The sequence below is a fragment of the Pinus tabuliformis genome, chromosome X (assembly GCF_031772625.1).
Source record: "Pinus tabuliformis cultivar Carrire ecotype Pingquan chromosome X, CPIR1, whole genome shotgun sequence".
Taxonomy (NCBI): Eukaryota; Viridiplantae; Streptophyta; class Pinopsida; order Pinales; family Pinaceae; genus Pinus; species Pinus tabuliformis.
The window spans coordinates 18,475,147-18,497,015 of NC_142308.1; the positions used below are offsets into that span (position 1 = coordinate 18,475,147).

General features: G+C 39.5%; 1 protein-coding gene across 2 annotated transcripts in view; it reads right to left on the reverse strand.

Moving 5' to 3' along the window:
• Positions 1-21,869, reverse strand: part of LOC149138109 (uncharacterized) — a 268,030-nt gene that overhangs the window by 223,160 nt on the left and 23,001 nt on the right. For both annotated transcript variants that reach the window (XM_089448335.1, XM_089448334.1), the window contains exon 2: positions 11,682-11,806. In XM_089448335.1, the coding sequence (XP_089304461.1) occupies positions 11,682-11,806 (125 nt within the window). The remainder of the gene's footprint in view (positions 1-11,681; positions 11,807-21,869) is intronic.

Here is a 21,869-nt window from a genome sequence, read left to right on the forward strand (position 1 = left end):
CCTCTTGAAGGGCCATATCTAACATGAGATTGGAAACTCGACCCTTCAGACAACAAGAAGTGCGTAGTCAACATTGGAAGAGAAGGAATGCTTTTAGATTTACATGACTCAAGCCAATCGGTACTTGGGGCAATGTATAGGACAAACAATTCCATTTGGTCACAAGGTTGAGTTATATTTTGCTTTAAAAGGTACCTTATGAACCTTAACACGTGGTTGGCTGCAGAATGTGGATCCCCATCAAACATTGGCATATTCTTCATGGATTTCGAAGAAGTATATCTTGTGGTCCCTGTAATATCTACGGGGGGAATATATGTGGTCAACGTGTTGTTGGGTCCTTAATGACATGGGAATCGCCAAGGTGAATGAAATTTCCTTAACAAATGCTTGCTTCACACTACAAGCATCGACTTTGAAGCTCAATGAAGAACTAGGGCTTCGTTCTTCTAATGGAATCGCCAATAATGTTATGTCAATATGTCATATGGGTAACCAAACACACGTTTCGTGTCCCCAACAACGACGCCAAAATGTTACCACTCAAACTAGCAGGGGACCTAAAAGGGGTTCTTAAACGGACAGTTGTTAGGCCAAGGGCAATGATGGAGACTTAGCCCAATGTCACCTCAACTAAGACTCCCTGCTCTTTACAAACTTTCACTGATGGGAGGAGACCCGATATACAGAAAGTTACTTGCGAAAGATGAATCAACAAACAGATGTGAAGTGACCTTAATGCTCCTTTCCTAGAAGGAGGTTATGGATGGAGCTTACTTGCTCTTTAAGCAAGGTACAAAGATTTCTAGGATAAGGAGGTGAGGATTTGAGGGTTAGACTAGAGGAATATGCCTTGTAAAGGAGTTTCCCAATCCTAAAATCCTTATTGAACTTGACTTCTCGAATGGTTCCTAAAGAATTGACTTTTCAAAGGTATGGGACCACATAAGACCAAGTGGACCCAACCTAAGTAAAGGTGAGAGAATCTAGCAATCTAGCAACCAATGATGTTCTTAATCCAGACAAGGAAGGGGAAAGGATCAAAGCAAGTATTTCCAATCAAATGTGTCAAATTGATCCTATGAGGTGCTAGCCTAGAAAATACCAGGGCAAAGTTTGATCTTAGAGCTAGGGCTTGGGTTATCTCACGACTCCACCATCAGAATGGCTTCAAATTTGGAGGAGGCCTTGAGGACACACCAACGCAATAGAGGCTAGGAGATCGAACTTTTTCTATGGCTATTTCGTTGGGAAAGTGATGCCCTAGGTGACCCAACTTGGCTAGACCTAGAAGAGAAAGGGAAGATGTGGAGAAAAATGTTCTTTGAGTGATCACCTATTGGTAGACCAATGCCTAATCCCTTAGGGAGAATGGAGTCGAGGAGAATCATGAGAAGGGACTTGGTAGTTCAGTCAAGGAGGCCTTAAGGACTACCTCGCGAATTTTAGGGCAAGGAGAACTGACCTCAAAGCTTTTATACTTCGCTTTGCAAAAAGAGATGGCTTATCAAGATAAATTCACTGGTAGAATTATCACTAGGAGATTTCATTCAGCAAACATGTCCCATACATTGAGAGATGCTATATAGAAACAATAATTCCACAATTTCACAATTATGCAATGCAGCAATTAGCCCTAGTATATCGAAATCCCATTCAATGCATATGACAAAAGTAAAACAAGAATAGCATTAAATATGTGTACTTACATGCAATAGAACATATCCAACCATCAACAATTTGACAATAAAGAAGCTCCAAGATAAGATACTCCAATCCAAACATCAAAATTCATCCATCTTCCAATTCATCCTCCAAGAAAAAGTGTGGAATTCTCAAGAGAGAAGAATGATACAATCCAAAGTGATGATAAAAATGAATTCAAGTCTATCCTATTTATACACTCAATAGGAGTTCGAATTACATAATTTAAGCCTACAATAGCCCATCAACTAAAATAATGTACAAATAATTATCTATTGGTGACAAGCCCACCAAACTAGCTTACAAATAAAATAATAAGCCTCCCAAGAGATCGAATGATCAATAATTCATGTCATTGGGCTCTCTAAGAGGTCTGATGAAGTCCATAAGTGCCAAAATGATGAGTTGGACTTCCAAAAGTAATGGACAAGAGGTTGGCCCCTTGTTCTCCACATAATAAACCTATGGTGTTCCCAATGGCTATGAGGGCACACAAGTGACCTCATGGGTCTCCAAGTAAGTTGAAGATGCTTGTAGACCATTTGTAAGGGCTCAGATGATGGTGTAGGTGATGCCACATCATCCTACAAGTCCTAGGTCAGCTGCCAAGTGCATGGTACATCTATGGGGTTAGCTGAGCAAAGGTGAACTAGGTGCATCTTCCTTGTCCAATAGGTGAATCTCGAGCAATCTCTGAACATCTTTGGGGATCCATAGAGTGTTGTCTACTATTGTGGAGGCCTATGGCTCTCAACACACACCCTACATGTGCCAATGTAACCCTCTGGAGGGTTAGGACCCCGTATAGGGAGACCAAACCCAAGATGTAGACCACCTGCAACCCAGCATAAGATCCAATGCGTCCCCTAGCCTTCCAGTACAATAAATCATCAAGGAAATTGAGTAAAAGAGCTTACAAACCATGGACCACAGGTGGGGACTTCATAATGGCCTGCCCTTCCATAATGGGCTTTGGCATGTGCTAATGTCTCCAAACTTTAAATGGGGTTAACCAAGTATCCCATCAGGTGGTTTCTAATTTTAAAGGGGATAATATGTGCAAGGTACATCCTTTAAGAGGTGGTGGCATGTTATAAAGAGGTAAATGGAGTAGGGAATGAGAAGGGGCAGCCCTGGGCCACATGTTGGGGTACAAGGGTAGCTAGTAGAAGGGAAGCCCACACTTGGGTATATAATGTATAGGAGGGAGCAATCATGGTACATGAGGTGCCCCGGCCTTGATTTTTCCACCCTTCTTTATATGCCTTTTGCATTTTTATGATTTTTCTTCAATTAACTGCTCGGGGCTCAAGGGGTAAGAACATGATGTGTGAGATATAGCAGTGGATACCCCTTTTTAAGGTAGGGCAATTCATTGCCCCACCAGGGGTTGGGACAATCATGGGTTCCTATATGATGAAGGAGGCTCATAGAACCTGTAGGAACTGAGGTGATGGCCATGATGACGGGGTGGAGCTCATGTATTGGCTTTTGCCCACCTACTAAATGTGTTTGTCTCAGCCATCTTTTACATTTTGTGGTACATTTTCCTATTGAATGTGGCCAATTATGCTTTTACTTTTCCTTTTAGCTGCGTCAACCTTAGGGGCATCATTCCAGGCCTGACCCAAGGTGTGGGCAGGGGAAGGGGAGAGCTAGCCCTATGTCGACCCAGTGAAGGAATGTGAACCCAGGTGGGCGAAATGATGAATGGGGTTATAATGAGTGGAAAGGGGGCAATATATGTGGATGAGGGAGCGGGACCACATAACCAAAATCAAGGTTGCCCATGAAATACCATCCCTAAAGCCAAATGGTCAATAAAAGAGATCCCACGAGACTAAAATCCAAGGTTAATATCCAAAAAGGATCTAGGGGACAAGAACAAAGACCTAGCCCATTCTTTCCGCCGAATCACCCCATTAATCTATGCCCAAAAGTGTCCATGATAAGCAAACTACAATACTCAATTACCAAATGACAAGGCATACCATTAGGTTCAGGAGGCCCCACCTTCAAACATACGATCACGACAAATGGGTGAGGGCCCACATGGCTAGCTTAGGCGGCGGAGAAATGGCGCAATGAGCAAGTTGGTGGCTGCAAGGGGTTGTTGGCTATCGGTTGAGGACCATCTTGGAGAAAAAATTTCTCCTAGGGATATCACCCACAAAATGGTGGGTAACAGGCTGCATACCTAGAATATTGTTTGGGCTCCTTGCTTTCCCTGAATGTGCCTTGAACTTCTCCATGATCTTCTGCATCTAGTAGTGTAGACTTCAACGAGTTAGATCTTTTTCTAGTTTCGGTGATTACCACAGGTTGTAGAGCTTCACTGGCACCTTCATCTTCATGATTTGATTATTCTTGCTTCCTAGTGACTTCCTCTTCAAATACCGAAAATTCTTCATCGTCAGAGTCCACAGGGAGATCCTTTGATTTCTTGAATGCAATAATTTCGTCAAATATCACATCTCGACTGACTTCTATTCGGTGTCCTTCCTTTATGTAGATCCTATATGTTAGAAAATCATAAAGGCAGAAAGATTTTCTTATATAGATAATTACTTGTGATTCTTTTATCTTTATGTTCTTCTTTTATCTTTTAGTTCATCAAGAAATTACTAAAACAATAGCACAAGGACAACAAATGTAGGCGGACAACCAGGGAAAAACCCCTATCTAGGGAAAAACCAGTCAAAAATTGTTCCTTCAATAGTTTCTCGAGATAACCCAAGACTCTTGACCTCGACAAAGACTCCTCCACACCAAGTCATCCATCAATCCTTCTTGCAGATGATAACCCTTCAACAGCAACTTCGACCCAGCAATAGCTTCAATTAGACAAAGAAAAACTTTGATCTCCCTAGATACTCTTCCTGAGTGAGAGATAGATGGTCTAAAATTTCGATCTTGATGTCTTCTTCTTGCCTCTCAAAACTTTGCACTCCTTTTCAGCCCCTTTCCAGCTCTTCTTCAACTTCACATTTCTCACTTTCCAGCTTCAGAATATCGAACTATGAGAGAGAGTGTGAATTGCTCCAAATGAATTTGAACCGCCTTGTATATATAGCCTTCCAGTGAGGTTGAATTGTCCTTCTTAAGGGCGACTTGTTCTCCTTGGGGCCGACTTGGTGTGGATGGGACAAATAGTATATTTGACTCAATATTAGTTCTATTTACATGATTCAAAAGCCCAAGAAGGGTCTCTTTTAATGGACAATGACTCTAATGACTCAAAATAAATCCTAGAAGTCCTTAATGGGGACTTTGACCTAAAACAAGACGACCCAAGCATGAAACCCATGCTTTAATAAGTCGTAATAAAAATAATAATAATATTTTCTTCATTCTTTTGATAAATATATTTCATTGTGACTCAAATACATTTATGAAGACCGAACCTAGTTACATATTTCAACCTAGGAAACCAGATTCGTCCTAAACCCCCTGCGAATCCCGAATCCGACGAATCCGACATGATTCGGTCCGGATTCGTGTCCAAATCACAGGACACGTCGTGTCCGAGGGCGTGTCGCGATTTTCAGGGGCGTGTCGCGATTTTAGGACACGTGTCCGGTTTCCAGGACTCGCTAAGCTCAGCGCGTGTATGAAAAGGGCGTGTTTGCTCATTAATATTTTCATTTGGTAAATGATTTGTGCTGTTGCAGCAAGGAGTAGAGCATTTTGGCAGCTTCATAATCAAGTCTAGGCCCTAGTATTGATATGCCATTCATGGTAATGTTAAATTCTTAAAGTAAAAGTGGCATTCTCCTTAATCTTCATTTTCATCCTTTTACTTAAATTTTTAACATTACCATGAAATGACTCAGGATGTTTGAGAGTGGTTCCGGCCTCATTGGATTTCATATGGAGAAAGTAGAATTTTAGATTTCATTCAAAATCCAACAGACTTATCAGTTTTTCAGGATTTTAGGATTGGGGGATTGCAATGTTTCCATTGAATTTTGTCATGTATTAGAGTATGGAACTCGTATTTAATCAAGAGCACCAAACCAAGAGCTTCTGAATATGTCTCTCCCGCTCCCGTTTTCGCTCCCGCTCCCCGCTTTCGCTCCCGTTCCCAAGTAACACTGTCCCTGATGATATGGGTCTGGACACCATTGTTGAGTTGGCATTGGCCAACATGGATCTCAATGATCTAGTGCTAGAGCCTGTTAGATTTGATGACTTAGAGGGGTCAGCCTCCATACCAGCAAATGCAAAGGCGACTATGGATACAGGGGAGGAGGAGGATGTAGAGGAGAGCAGTGGGGACCATGATGATGGGGACAGTGATGCTGATTCTGATGCTGATTGATGCCTTGAGGCTTGTATACCTGTAGTTGTTTTATATTTTCTATTTCTATTTGCCATTGGCATTGCACCAACACTACCTATGTAACACATTTTGATTTGATGACTTAATGAGAAAACTACAGTTGTCAGTGTGTTTATCTTACTATATTGTAGTTGTAAGTTGTCTTTCAGTTATGAATTATGAATCATGATTTAAATTTTTAATAGATTTATCATTTATGTGACCAGTACCACTGACATTTATTTGAATTTTGTATGTACTATGCATGCTAATAGCTATAGATGAAGATCTATGTTTGAAATCAATAAATTTGTATCATTAATTAAGATTTGTGTAAGAAATATGATAATATCTAATTTTTAATATATATATATATATATTTTTAAATAAATAAAAAAAAAAAAAAATATATATATATATATATATATATATATATTTAATAAAATAATATATAACGTGTCCTGTTCCGGGGGGTCAGCGTGTCCCGAATCCGACACCACGAATCCTGAATCCTACGTGTCCCGAATCCCCGTGTCAGGTGACTTAGATTTCAACACTATAGGCCTTATAAGAATTTACTGTAACCAACAAATATTTCCTTCATGCCTGATGAATCCAATTTCTTTCTCGTATTTTGGTATATAAATATAGACATGACAACCAAAAATTTGGAGATGATCCAAGCTTGGTTTCTTCCCAATGAATGCTTCTTCGGGAGTCATGTTATCTAGTGACCTGTGTAGACTTCGATTTTGTATGTATACAGTTGTCTTTGTAGCTTCACCACACGTAAATTTAGGTAAATCTTGATCATGTAGCATAGCTTTTACACTTTCTTCAATGGACCGATTCTTGCGTTCTGCAACTCCATTTTGCTCGGGATTATATGGCACTATCAGCTCCCTCTTAATCCCATATTCCTTATACAAGGCTATAATTTCCTTAGATATGTATTTTCCTCCATCATCAGACCTTAATATCTGGATTCTCCTTTCTACAAGGTTCTCTACTTCAACTTTGAATTCTTGAAATTTGATGAATACTTCATCCTTGGATTTCATTAAATAAACCCAAGTTTTCCTTGAATGGTCATCTATAAATGTGACATAATATAGATGACCTCCAAGTGATTTAGGAGTCATAGAACCATAGACATCGGAATGAATAAGATCCAAGATTTCTTTTGACCTTGAAACACCGCTTCCAAATGGTCTCTTGGTGTTCTTACCCAATGCACATCCCTTGCATACTCCTTTGTGATCTTCTTTCAGTTCGGGGATGCCATCTACTATTGAATTTAGGGTTGGAAGGATTTTGTAGTGGAGATGACTAAATCTTCTATGCCAAAGTTCACATGGGTTGACTTCAGTGTGAACCAAAGCTTGAGCAAGGGGAGTTAGCAACCTGTAAAGTCTTCCTTCATGAATCCCAATCATCCTTGCATCTTTTATGCTTGAGTTCTTATCCCATACCACAACCTTTCCATCTATGAAAGCAACTCTATCACCTTTATCTTCTAGACTTGAAATGGAAAGTAAATTCTTATGCAAACCTGGAACAAATAGGATGTTGTTGAGATGAATATTTCCTCCATTCTCCAGCTCTAGAGAGGTTGATCCAATTCCTCTCACAGGGTAGCTCTTATTATCACCAAGCTCTACGGAGTAAGAGGACTTTCCTTTTGACAATGTTTTTAGTTGTTTGTGATGACCGATCATATGTCTCGATGCTCCATTGTCGATTACCTAAATGCTTTCATCTTGAAATGAGCTAGTGAGTGCTGAGAAGAGTCCTTCATCCTTTGTAGTTATCTTGGTCACTTCCTTCTTTGGAGAAAATAGGAGATCCCATAACTCTTTGATGCCTTCCTTAAGATGACTTGTTGCCCTTGAACATCTTTCTAGGAACTTCTTCCATGTTGTAGATATCTTCATCATGCCCTTAGCCAACCTTAGCTCTGACACCATGTTGAGAAATCTATAAGGCAAGGAATTTGATGATTTCTCTTTCTATGATAACTGCTTGTGAAAACTTTTTACTTTTTCTTACTTATTAGCTTCTTATCTTATTATTATGTTCGTTTATCATCAAACAACTACCAAAACAAGAAGAACAAAAGTACACAGGATATAGGCTGCAAGTTGGGGCCAAAACCTCTCCACTTGAGAGGAAAACCCGTAAATCTCTTCTCTTCTTATAGATTCTTCAATTGATGAATTCCAAGACCTCTAAACCAAGACCAATACCCTTCAAGGCCGAGTCCAACCTCTCTTGACAATGTGCTTCCTTTGTCCAAGTCAAACCCAGTCAAATCTCTTCCAGCAACACAACTTCGACACCCAACTTCAAAATTTCGGCCTCTACTGCAAATCTGAAATTTTCGGCCTTCCCAGCAACCACTGTTGCCACATGTGTGAGCTCGATCTAGCCTTCAAGGCCTCCCAGCAACTTCGCTTGCCTTGCTTCCTTGTCTAGGGCTAGAAGGTGACCCTTTGAGTCTGTTTAGCAACTTTGATCCTCTTCCAGCAGATAGAGAATTTTGGCCTTGTTCTTCACGCATGTGAGAGAGAATGAGCCCAGAAACAATCTTTCTTTGTCTCAAGGAGCTCGAGTTCCCTCCTTTATATAGGCTTCTCAAGGTGGACGTGGCTCCTCAAATTAGGCTAACTTCTCAACTGCTAGGCCGACTTGGTCTTAAAGGGTATTTTGACACTTTTAAATACAAAAATATTTTTATTTACAAGTTACAATGTGCCCGATGGGATCTTCAACTTATGACAATGACTCTTTTGACTTCTTGACCTAGGACAAACCCTAGAAGCACTCAATGCGTGCTTCACCTTTAAAATAAAAGACCTTGAGCATGAAACCCATGTTCCAAAAATAATAATAATAATTTTTCTTTCATTTTATAATATACAAGAATAAAAAGTACATTTCATATTTATGAAGACCGAAACTAGTTACACATTTTTCAACAACCCTATCTCCTCTTGATGGAAATCATCCCACATTCTTCCCCAATCTGGAAGTTTCTCACAGGCTACTATCCCATCAATGAAAGCATCCCAACTCTTGGTAAAACCACTCATGGTTGATCTAACCAGTTGCTCATCAGAGATGGTTTCTCCCATGGCTACCAACTCATCTCTCACTTGAGTGACCTTGGTGAGGTATGAGGATACAGTGTCAGTTTTGGTCATCTTGGTTTGCCTTAGTTTTTCCCGCAACACCATTTTTTTTATTCTCATTAGTGCTTTGGAAAAGTTTGATTAAGGCTGCCCACTTCTCAAAGGCATAAGTCTTCCTCGAAACATGAGGAATAAGGTGGTCTTTGATAGCATCTAGAAGGAGCCTCTTGGCCTTAACATTCCTCTTGTTAAAATCAGCCAATTGTACTGGATCAGTGGGTGGAACTACTGCATTCTCAACAATATCCCACAATTCAAACTCTTGAAGCACCAATACAAACCTCTTTCCATGGGCTAAAGTTTTCAGCCCCACTCAGCCTATCCTCCACCCTCAACCCTGTTGCCATTGACCTGCTTACCAACACAAGGTTTCAAATCTGTCCAAGGGTAAACACCAACTCCCTCTCAAAGAAAAAACCCTACTTAGTTTGTTGTTATGCTTGCGATTTGGTCACTATTCTCAGTCGTTCTGCCCACATGGCTTTGATACCATGTAGAAATTTGGTGTGTAGACCCACCCCGGTTTCAAATTCATGAAAGCACATCAAGTTTAATGCCCAACCCAACATGTTTTATGTTGTTGTCATAAACATGAATATTTTTCAAAATTGGAAACACATAAGCTACTCTACTGTTTCTGTTTTGCTGAGAATAGCACAAGCATTCACACAATTTTGGCACAAGATATTTTTGGTCCGATGACCCTGGGAAAACCCCAAAGGGAAAACCAGTGAGAGATATTTTTTATTTCAGATCAGAGAATTCGTTACAACATTAAATGCAACGCACAATCAACTTATCTCCGAGATTTCATGCTCAGAATTCCTTGGGAAATGTGTTGTAGCTACTCCTTGGAGTTTGTGCGTGACAGCTCCTAGAAAACCGTGCCCAGCTCACTCAGAAAATTGCGCCTCTGGGTTTGTTCCTTTAGCCCACTGACCTCTGTTGTTGTTTTCCTTTGCAACAAGCTTCTTGAAGTCTTTTATATGCTTGTTGTAGCACCCTAACAGTCCTCTGTTAACAGCTATTATCTAGTTGATAGACCTCTATCCACTGCTTCAGACGTTCTTTTCTCTTTAGCCAGCCACACTAGACCTTGGTTAGGCCTTCCTGTTACTTTTTTCCAGCCTCCTAGACCCTCAGCACTCTTCCTAGCCTCTGCCCAAACTGTGCAGCACCCTCAACCTCTCTTACTAGCCCTCTTCAGGCCTCAGCCCTCTGGCCTTTTAAGATAAGCCCTTGATACCTTGGTTCTGTCCTCGGCTAGGCCTGTTACAACCTTTCCTTGCAGCGGCCTTGTTTCTAGAATCTCGGCCTATTGCTGTAACCTTCGCTGTCTTTTGACCAGACCATAGACTTCTGCACTTTCTTCTATGTGACCAACGCTTGCTCCTTGATAAGGTTTGTGGCCCTCTTGGAGGCTCTCCTATGCACACAAGTGTGTCTCCTTCCACCTGCTGTACTTCTCCCTTGGCTCTCTACTCCTCTTCTCCAAATCTCATGAAGAATAGTGTGCCTCTTCACTCTCCCTCTCTCCTTTTATTTCTCATCAATGACTAAAACCCCTAACCCTAGATCTCAATGGCTGAGATTTAATCTAGCCATCTCAAGATCAATGATCATGACTTAATCTCACATTGGGCCCACTTAAATCACTTAAGTGACCCAACTTTATAAAGTCACACTCACTTTATAAAAAGTCACTTTTTAGTCATTAATTAAAAAGATACACTTTTCAACTTTATAAAATCACTTTATAAAGTAAAGTGTCTAGGGAGTGAAATGTGCTCGGTCACTTCTACATGCTAGGCACCGCCAATGCAAAAGTACCTCCAAGCTACCAAAAACTAACACAAGTAAGGCAACAACAGATAATAGCACACTAGTACCGTATCATAGGTTTAGTACGAACCTGATTTAGTGCTTCGTCGTGGTGACCTTTAATATTCGTATTGTGCCACTATCTCTGCATTCCTTTGGAATTTGTTGTCTTCAGCATAATTAATGGAAGTTTTTGGAGGCAGTAACAATCTTAGATCCCTCTAGGCAGCTACAGTGAAATGCCCCCCATAATAATTAGCATTTTGGTGAAGCAGGTATAATGTTTGATAACTTAGAGTCTTTGAGATTACAACCTGCCTTTTGCAACAAAACAATCCACGCAAAATATCCACACACCCATAAAAGATAATAATAAACTAAAGAACCAAAATTTTATCATATTAAGGATAAAATAAAGGAAAAACTATTTCCACATGGGCATCAGAAGTAAAGAAATGGTCAGGTCACTGATAATAACCTTTGCTATAAACATTATTGTCTGAAACCAACTTCATATAGACATGTGAAAAAGAGATCTCTATCAAACAATGAAAAAGGAAATCTAGCAATAACTTGCAGGATGAACAAACATATCATGTGTCCTAAAATAAGGATAAAGAAGCTCAATATTTGTGTCCTCATACTTGTCTCTGTCGATACCAGGAATATCCACAGCAATTAGAGCCATGGCAGCCATCCGATACATGTGATCAGCAATAGATTCAGGATCCCTTATACCACGGTAAACCCAACCAGTTCGTTTTGTAGTCTGCAACAGACCACAAGATTTAGTTCTTATGGCACTCTACTTTAAAATAAACATCTAACAGAAGTTCAAGATGTAAGGCTGGCTCTCCAGAAATTTTATTTTTTAACTGATAAAAACATCATTAAAGTTCACTTTGAACAAGAATGAAAACCAATTTTAAGGGAGATCAAGTTCATGAGAAAGAAAGGGATGCTCTACAAGTTATATATAAATACACTGATTTCATCTTAGAAGTAAGAGAGGACTTTAAAAAGTGCAAATAAATTCCTACTTGCAGAAAATATGAACAAAAATGAAAAACAAAAGGTATCTATGAGAACCTTTTCTTAAGTATTCCTCCTAAGCAACGTTGCATGAAGCGGGGACGTTTTTTGGAAGCGGGGACGCAGAAGCGTAATTTCCCAAAAATCTAGGAAGCGAAGCGTATCAGAAGCATCTACTATATATATATATATATATATATATATTATATATATATATATTGCATTTATATTTAATAAAAACATCCAAAATACCAAATTAGTTGTAGAAGACATAAAAACATGCATATTGTTACATAAATCAAGATAGATATGGCATCCATTGTACATCAATGATTAATTATTCCAGCATCAACCATCTAGAATCTAGATTCCTCCTCTTGTCTAGCCTTTACCTCTACTTCAATTCTATAGCGATATTAGTCAACGTCGCTTAATTTTGATCAAACAGCTTAATCCAAGCCTAATAATATGGTAAAGAAAGCTTAACATGCCTAATCAATGATTTTGACTTGAGTGAAGGGTACATAATTGCTAAGGCCATGACAAAGGAGTTCAACAATTAACAACACCAACACTGGGGTACATATAGGGCTTGGTGCTCTTGATTAAATGGCAATCACATGCCCTCATACATGATATAATCCAATGAAACGCCACAATCCCATTGATCCTGAAAACTGTTAAGTCTGCTGAATTTTGAATGGGATATGAAATTCTATTTTCTCCATATGAAGTCTAATGAGGTTGGAACCACTCTCAAACATCCTGAGTCATTTCATGGTAATGTTAAAAATGTAGGTAAAAGGATGGAATCCTTTGTCTTTCATTTCCATCATTTTACTTAAATTTTTAACATTACCATTAGGGAGCATCTAGGAAGTGTCTAGGGGAGCATCAAGGGGCACCTTGGGAGTATTTGGAAAGTGTAGTTCCTCACATAACAGTTTGAAATTTCCAAAAAAAAAGACAAAAAAAGCCCTCCGAAACCGTGTGAACTGTCCACCTTCTCTCAGATCCGCTCACGATCCGCAGTGGATACACGCCCAAACCTCCACAGATCTGCACCCAATCCTTTCCAGATCCGCGGATCAGGCCCCCACAGATCCAAATTTCCAGGAATCACCAAAAAAAACGGAACTGCAGATCCGATTTTTGGATACGCGGTTCCACTGAAGGATCGGTGGCGGATCCGTATGGGACGCGGTTCTGCCTCCAGATCCTTGGGGGGGGTTCAGTTCCTGCAACACTGCTCCTAAGTAATTTTGTCAGCCATTAAAAATGTATACAGCTAACATGTGAGTTGCACACAACTTTCTCACCTTTTTTTGAAGATCTTCAATGAACACGTAAAAGTGCAATTTATTCCAATTTATTAGAGTTATATTGTGTGAAGAAGATTCATACATCCAAATTCTTTACTTTTGTATTAGTGTCAAAGGGGGCTTGACAAGTCAGTGAAAGCAGAACACTGCTAAATCCCACACCAGGCTTCAAGTCTCCCTGACGAAATGTTTTCCCCTGCGGTATGGAAATTTCAAAAATCCGTGCTTGAAACAAATTAATAAATTTCACCTCAATTACTTGAGGTTTACCAGATCTATTTGCTGTGAAATTTCAACATTGTGGCTGAATCTGAAATATAAATCACAGGAACATATATTTTACTTCTGTTCAACTGAACACATAAGGCAGCCCAAGAAAATGAAAACCCAAACAATGTACATTCAAGAAACTAGATTTCCAGCCTTAAGGGCACAATCTGCAACATATAACATATTTGAAATAATTTATAAACAGCAGATTTGTTACAGCCACAAATCTGCCCCCTTAGCTCCTATTTACTTGTCAAACCACCAAACAAATTCTGCTCAGTGTTTGTTAAATCAGCATACATAACCAGCAACAGAAACTACTCAACCACCAACAGAACAGAAGCTGAAAATCATATCTGCAATTACACAAAGTTTGGATAGCAAAGCACACTCCATATATACAACAAACAAAGATACAAGTACATATCAACAGCTTATTGTAAGCTGGTAAGGGATTATTCTTCAAATTTATCACAAGCTAGGATTCTCCGATACATTAAAACGCTGGTGATGTCTTGCCTCCCCAACAATGGATCAGATAGGGAGGAGATGATCAATGGTCTGGTGCTCAAATCAAAAACCTGCCTCTCTTCTAGACCGAAGACATCTCCTCTCAATCTCTCTAATAACTATAGGTGAAGGGCAGTAGCAGAGAGATTTGAAAATGTGTGGCCTATTACCCACCCATATGTTTGGGTAACCCCAGGAGAAAAAAATTCTCCTATGATGCAGTTTGTTAGCCAGCAGCCCCATCATGAACCATGGATAGCCAGCCTCAGATGCCTCTCATCCACTCTCCAGTCAATACATTCTTTCATCTAGCTTTCTCATCCGATGAAGGTGGGTCATCTATTGTGAAGTACATTAACCATTTTCTATATCCAAGTGCTTTCATTTAATGTTTAAGGGCATTCTAGTATGCATCACAGGTTGAATTGGATGATAGAACGCTATTGGTTGTACTGTTGCACACTTGTTCCCATGCTTCACCTTGGTGGTTATCACTTGCCCCTTGTCCGGTGTGACCTTCCTTAGGACCTTTCTTTCACTGTCTAGGAGGGGCACAAATAGGAGACTCTGATGATGGTAGTGTTCCATGATTTCCATACTTGACTTTTTTAATCATTCCCTTCCACCGTTGTCCCATCTTTTGACTGGTCGTTGTCAGTCACTCGCATCAGTTCGAAGTTGATCTTGTCCTATGAGAAGAAGGCTTCATATATACTTGAGGCTAATGCAATTGTAAGAAAAGAAAGAGCATGAGACAAATGTTAAAATGCAAAAGAATAGCAAGAGAAGTAAAGCAAGAAAAAGCCAAAATACATCCTTAGCTCTATGCCCTCTTATATTGGCACTCGTCCTCGAGAGTATCCATGCATATCAAGCCTAGCAAAGTAAAAGGAACTCTCTATGAACATCCCAACCCCAATGAAGCAATAAATTGCCCATCACAAAAGGGGGTTGTCTCATTATTACATGATAATAAATTAAGATTGTTAAACAAGCTATCTAGAAAAGAGAAAAAGGAAAATATGGGGGCTTGGAAAACAAAGGCGAGGAGGGTAACTCAAGCATTGCTAGGCACTCCCTCTTCAAAGGCGCTCATGGACAAATGGGTTGATATAACCTAGCATAAGACTATGACTCCACCCATGAAGTAAACCCCACACCATAACACCTTTCACACCTATCTTCTAAAAGGGTCGGCCTAGGAAGTAGGAATTGTTCCTCCCCTTAGGGATTTGAAGCACCTAATAGGGCCTTGTAATAACCTTCCCATACCTAAGCATGGTAACTTGTTTACAAATCATAAGCTAGGAAAACATTTGAAGATTATGTTTGTCTAAAGTACTTTGATGCCTTTAACACTAGATATGGCCCACTTTGATACCCTTATGGTTCTTACACAAATGATGTTGACCTCAATTAATTCTATGAGTATGTGTTAGATGTTTACTCCCATGCAAAACTACCATCCCTTCAGGGATTGTATTGATGCTTCTCCAACACTCCAAAGAGGACATCCAGCCCCACTTGATAATTGCACAGGGAACTTTAACAGAAGACATTGGATCCTTATTGAGGAACATTGACCTTTGAATCCCTTGCCATAATTGATGACATGCTCACCTACTTCTAGGACCTTGGATGCTACGCTCTAGAGCCAAGATGTTGCCTTGAGAGCAGATGTACACCAACTATGATAGGATGCCCCCAGGCTAGCATTACACCTACTTGATGGATATTGCCATGTTTTATAGGATGTTTGATGATGATGACGATGACAAGAGACCCCTCTAAAGAGGATGTTACATTGTTTTCATTGATGATGTCATGCCACGGCGCTATAACATCCCCTTCTGTGAAATTTTCACTCTCTTGCAGCAAATGGAAATTATTCTTCTAACTGAATATTATTATGTGCAATTTATTTGCTATTACGACAAACAACAAGTAAAATCAATAATGCAATTTTCACCAAAATAAAATGCACTGCGGAAATAGATCTAGAACTAAGAAAAATAGAGCACACACACAATAAAAATGACACCGTTATTTTTTGGACAAAAGTCCCCAAAAAAGCCAATGTGGGAAAACCGGTGCTGCTGACGAGGGCTTTATTATTATATGCAGTAGTGAAATCTGAGTACAAAAATCTAGGTGCCAAACTAGCAATCCTCAGCAAAACAATTTGGCCAAAAATCAGTGAGACAATTCCTGTCTCACCCAACAATGGTCTCAACTCTGAAACTGGCTCAAACTGGGCTTTGATCATCTAAAACTCAATTTGTGTGAGTTTCTAGAGCATTCTCACCTTTCCTTAATTAATTGCTATTAATTAACTAGTTTTCCTAAGTTAGACATAGGAAAAACTTAAATGATGGTTAATTAATTTAATTAAGGCGTTTCAGAAGCTTATCTGGCGAAACGTTTTCTGGGTTTTAAAAATGTCGTGTCCTTAGCCTCTTCGACACAAGTCAAGACTAAAACACCTGCCCGATGCCACAAAAACTAACAATTTCTAGAACACCTGCCCAATGGTTTATGTGAAGTGAATGCAACAAACTTTGGCCACCATTGGTCCATGTTTCCAATTCTTACAGTTAATTGAAGAAGGGAGTAAGTTGTTATTTTGACATTGTATCAACAACTTGAACCTCATCAACACAATTCAACACACTTCATCTGTTTGAAAAATGGCTCAAATTAGTAAAGTATTAGAGTTACTGAATGCTATGATACACTGTTGCTGACAACACAATCCAAGTTAACAAATACACTCTTTGCGACATTAAAATTTGTCTGCAAAATGCACAGGAAAAGATTGATTTTTTGCAGCTTGAGTCACAACTACAGTGAGATGAGCTTCAACAAAAGAGTTGTCATTCTGAATTGTTTTCGTTTCAGAACAATCTTCTGTTCAAGATTGAGACAGCCTCTCATCAACAACAAGAATATGAAGTTGAGGTTGATTCAAGGCCTACTTCAAGAGAAGATTTGCATGTAGGTGTGGAAATTCAGCGTGCACTTCCCAAGCCAATCATCAGACCTTGGGAAGAACTTGTCAACAACAAGCACAGAACAGGTCTTGGATATGATAAGGAGGCGTCCTTTCATACTCCAAACTACTCAAATCCCATCAAATTTGCAGTTTGGAAGCCCTGTTGTGTTCTTATAGCAGTAATAGAAATATGTAGATCTATGTGGATGGTGTAAACCATCACACGGATCATATAACTCACGCATACAACATAGAGGATGGCCTTCGAAATGTCGAACGGTGGTTCAACACAGGTTAAGTTGTTATGGATGGAGGGATGAAATCACTGCATATTAAATGCAACGGCCAACCTTCATTGTACAGAACTCATGTTGTTTCAATGCAGAGAGCATAGATCTTAGATATTGAATGCTCTCTGATACAATGGTTGCCTAGTGACTACCATAATTGATCACTTGCAAACAGAAGGATACAAATCTTATTCTCCAAAAGATGTCAATGAACAGGTTCACTTCACACAAGTGTTGATTCTTATGATTTGACAATGCGCCAAGGGCAAACAGATGCAGAGAGCGCCCAGAAATGACAAAACGAATTTCAAAGGCATTTTCCTCAATGCAAAGGCCTGAAGACATGAAGAGTAATAAAGACATACAATTGCATACAACTATACACTTAGTGCTTCCAGCTTGCAGATAACGCCGAGATCCACAAATGTGGACAATTCTCCTTCAATTCTTAGCTCAAATATATAGCAACCCTTGTATAAACCAATGTCTATCACAAATATTTAACCAATGCACCGACCAGGAGTTTTAAACCACACACAAAGACACCACAAACAATGCAAACATGGAGATGCTTGCATCATCACACTGCAACAATGAATCTTCCCACTGTTCAAACACAAAGATAACCTTTGGATGAAGAAAGGATAAAGAGTGTACAACTTTCGTTGGTTTGCTGGAACAGGTCTGAGCGAGAGCATGAAAATGACAGAGAGCGTCAGAGTTTCGGTCACTAGCAGTGGAGAGTTAGGGTTAGGTGATAGAAGAGTGACAGTGATGGATACGTTGTTATGCACAGTTGAGACAGCGAATGTTGCAAAAATGTTCAGGAAGAAAAATTGTTGACAGTTTGGGCATATATAATTAAGAAAATTTAGGCTTTGACCATAATTAAGACAATTCAAGTTGTCGAATTAACTTAGCGTCCATAATGACAAATACAAAAGTCATACGAAATAAATAAGTTGCAGACCTGACAGTTTTTAATCTGGTGTGGATGGGTAGTGCTCACAAGTTCTGGGTGTCAAGGCTCTATTTAAATTGTGTTGTCCTTTCTGAAGGAATCTTTGATCGCTTGCAGGCACAACAAGGTGACAAAGACCACAAAACTAGTGCTTCAGCAAGACCACAAAAACCAATGGCTCAAACGATTAAACAGGGCAGGTATAGGTCTCTAATGTCATGTTAAACACACACATGAATAGACAGCAGATAAAGATAAGCGTGAGATGCATTATTATTCACAAGGATGTACATTTATAATACATTGTTATGACTCTTGAATTCATCTTCCATGGTCTCTTGGACTCCCTTTAACTGTTCAACTTCCACACCATAACCCTTAGCGGATTAGGTGTCCAACATGTTTGATCCCTAAGATCTACTAGGGAAACCTCTCTTGTGGGGATTGTATCCAACCATAGAAACAAGGGGAGTGGTTGTTGAGGTGACAGTGGTAACTCTCATATTGTTGCTCTCAATCTAGGTGGCTTAGTGAGGCTTTGCACTAGGGTGTCAGATTTTATAGTAACATGGCCAACCATGATCACACAATAATATATCAACATTAGGCCCCCACTTGTGAATCAGGGGAATATTATGGTGGGACCACGTCTATAGAAATCCTAAGAAAACAACATGGCAAAATAAACCAATGATGTAATCAAGTAGAGAATGTATACCTTGTTTGAAGAACTCAACTTGAAACCCCTCCTGACATGTTGCTCTCTTGGTATTCATCTCCCAAATTCCATGTTGGATATCAATATAGTATAACAAGTGACAAGATGAGGAGGGGGTAACTAGAATGGGAGGTTGCCTAATTAGATCGTAGAGGGCAATTGTATGGTGAACATGGATTGACGATCAAGGTTAGTATCACTGTAAAATCTCGCACTTTGGTGCAAAGCCTCACTAAGCAATCTATATTAAGAGCAGCAATGGGACAAGTCACCACCATCACCTTAGTAAATATTCCCCTATTGTTCCATGGTCGGCAATAATACCCACAAGGGAAGCTTCCCCCATTGATCTTAGGGATTAGATAACCCAAGTGCTCCCAAGCTAAATACCCCCTAAAGGTTCTACTATAAAAGTCACCCAAGGATAAATGTTCAATAATTAGGGTTTCTAGAGAGAGAGAGAGGATGTAATTTGAAGACAATGAGTTCAAAGGGTCCTATGGCTAAATCTAATGAGCTTAGTAAGTCTTAGAGAGACTCAAATAGGTTCCCAAACACATGTTATTCATAAATTATAAACTGTTGTTATAAACTACAGTTTTAAATAGCACAATTACAAAATGCAGATATATATAACAGCAACAACAAAATAGCAGAAAATTTAAATAGACAAGTGCAAATTAATGAGTGGACTACGAAATAGATTACAACATTTTTCAATGATTGAGAACACATAAAACAACAAGCAAAGCCCTGGATGCCAACCCTAATTAATGGCTGAAAAATACATGAAAAACAATATTTATACTTTTTCCGACTTAGTACATGCAAAATCTAACCCTAGGACTATAAGGTACATGGCAAATATTGCTGAAAAAATGCAGGTTTTACTATAACCTAACCCTAATTTACCCTAGGAAAAAAATTGGGGTTTGATTTGTGTTATTTTATGGGATTGACACAAGAGTGGACTAGTGCCTTTCTCAATCAAGGGCTAATGGAGTCTAAAACTAAATCTATGGAAGAAAACTAATAGAACCAAATTAAGGAGAGAGAGAAAGCTACACTTAGGTTTCTCAATTCCTGAAACTCGAGCATCTTTCAATCTTATTGACAAAATGGGAGGAATCTACACTTATGTTCCTCAATAGAAACTTGATGATCATCTTGTCAAGGAGATGTTAGAGCTATAAAATATTCAACAACACTATGGTGAAAATTTCATTAAAACCCTAATTCTACAACAAGTACGAGACGGATGAAAATAATTACAATAAATTTGCAAAAAATTACCATAGAATCACCATTCATCATCCAAGAGAAAGAACCATCCAATCACAATATCCTCCCCAAGACAGTTTGCTCATTTAATGCTCCATAACGACCAAGAGAAAAGAGACAAGCTAGTGCGTACTACTCTCCATGTGTGAGTGTGACAATGATCCAAGACTAAATTGAATTCCCTTTACTTATATGAGGGATACCAAGTTGATTTAGCCTAAACTAGAGAGGATGTGTACTAGGGAAGTACACTAAAGCAGCTTTTTCCAGAAGTAGCAATAGAGCAGAATGTGTATTAGGAATCAGGATTAATACACTCAGATATTTGTGGTCCTATGTCTACAAGAGCTCTTAGTGGTGGGCCAGTGGCGAATACTTCGTCACCTTTATCGATGATCACTCTAGAAAAACCTGGATCTATTTCTTATAGACCAAGGATGAGGTCTTTGATCGTTTCCGAGAGTTTAAAGCTCTTACTGAAAATATGACAGGGAAAAAGATAAAGCTATTGCATTCAGATAATGGTGGAGAATATACAGACAAAGACTTCACAAATTTCTGCGCAAAGGAGAGCATCAAAAGAAAGTGGACAGCTCCATATAATCCGGAGCAGAATGGAGTAGCAGAACGGAAAAATAAAACCATTGTTGGGGCAACCAAAGCTATGTTGTATGATCAAGATCTACCTAGGTATCTATCGACAGAAGCTTGCAACACAGTAGTGTATATCAAGAATAGAACTCCTCATAGAGCATTGGGGAAGAAAACGTCTGAAGGGGTCTTCACAGGGAAGAAGTCGAGAGTCAATCATCTCAAGATATTCGAAAGTGTGGCTTATTGTCACATTCCAGACGAGAAGCGCAGTAAACTGGATCAGAGTGCAGAAAAAGGGTATCTCGTAGGATACAGCGAGACCTCAAAGGCATACAGAATCTACATTCCTAGCAGCAGGAAGATTGTAGTGAAAATTGATGCAAAGTTCATGGAGGACAAAGCTTTCAGGAAATCTCGTGCGATGCCTGCAGAAGATCAGTCAGGAGATGTTCCATTAGTCCAAGAGCAACAGGGGCACTAAGGAGGACAGACACCTGGATCAAGTAAGTACAGTGACCAGTACTAGTATCTCCTCAGAAGGAGGAAATGCAGATAGGTCTCAACAGATGGAATGACAGGATCAGGAGTAGTTGGTTGAGCCTCACACCACCAGTGGTAGAACCAACAGAGAAGTACGACAGACACTGAGAGTCGCAAAGGAGTTTGTTGGAGCTACTAGAACCAAGAAAAGGCAGCGTAGACAACCTGACAGATATCAGACATTGGTAGCTCAGGTTGAAGAACCCTCTAGTTTTCAGGAAGTTGTTCAACACCAAGTATGGGTGGATGCCATGGTAGAAGAATACAACTCCATCTTGACGAATGATGTTTGGGAAGAAATACCTAGACCAGAAGATAGATC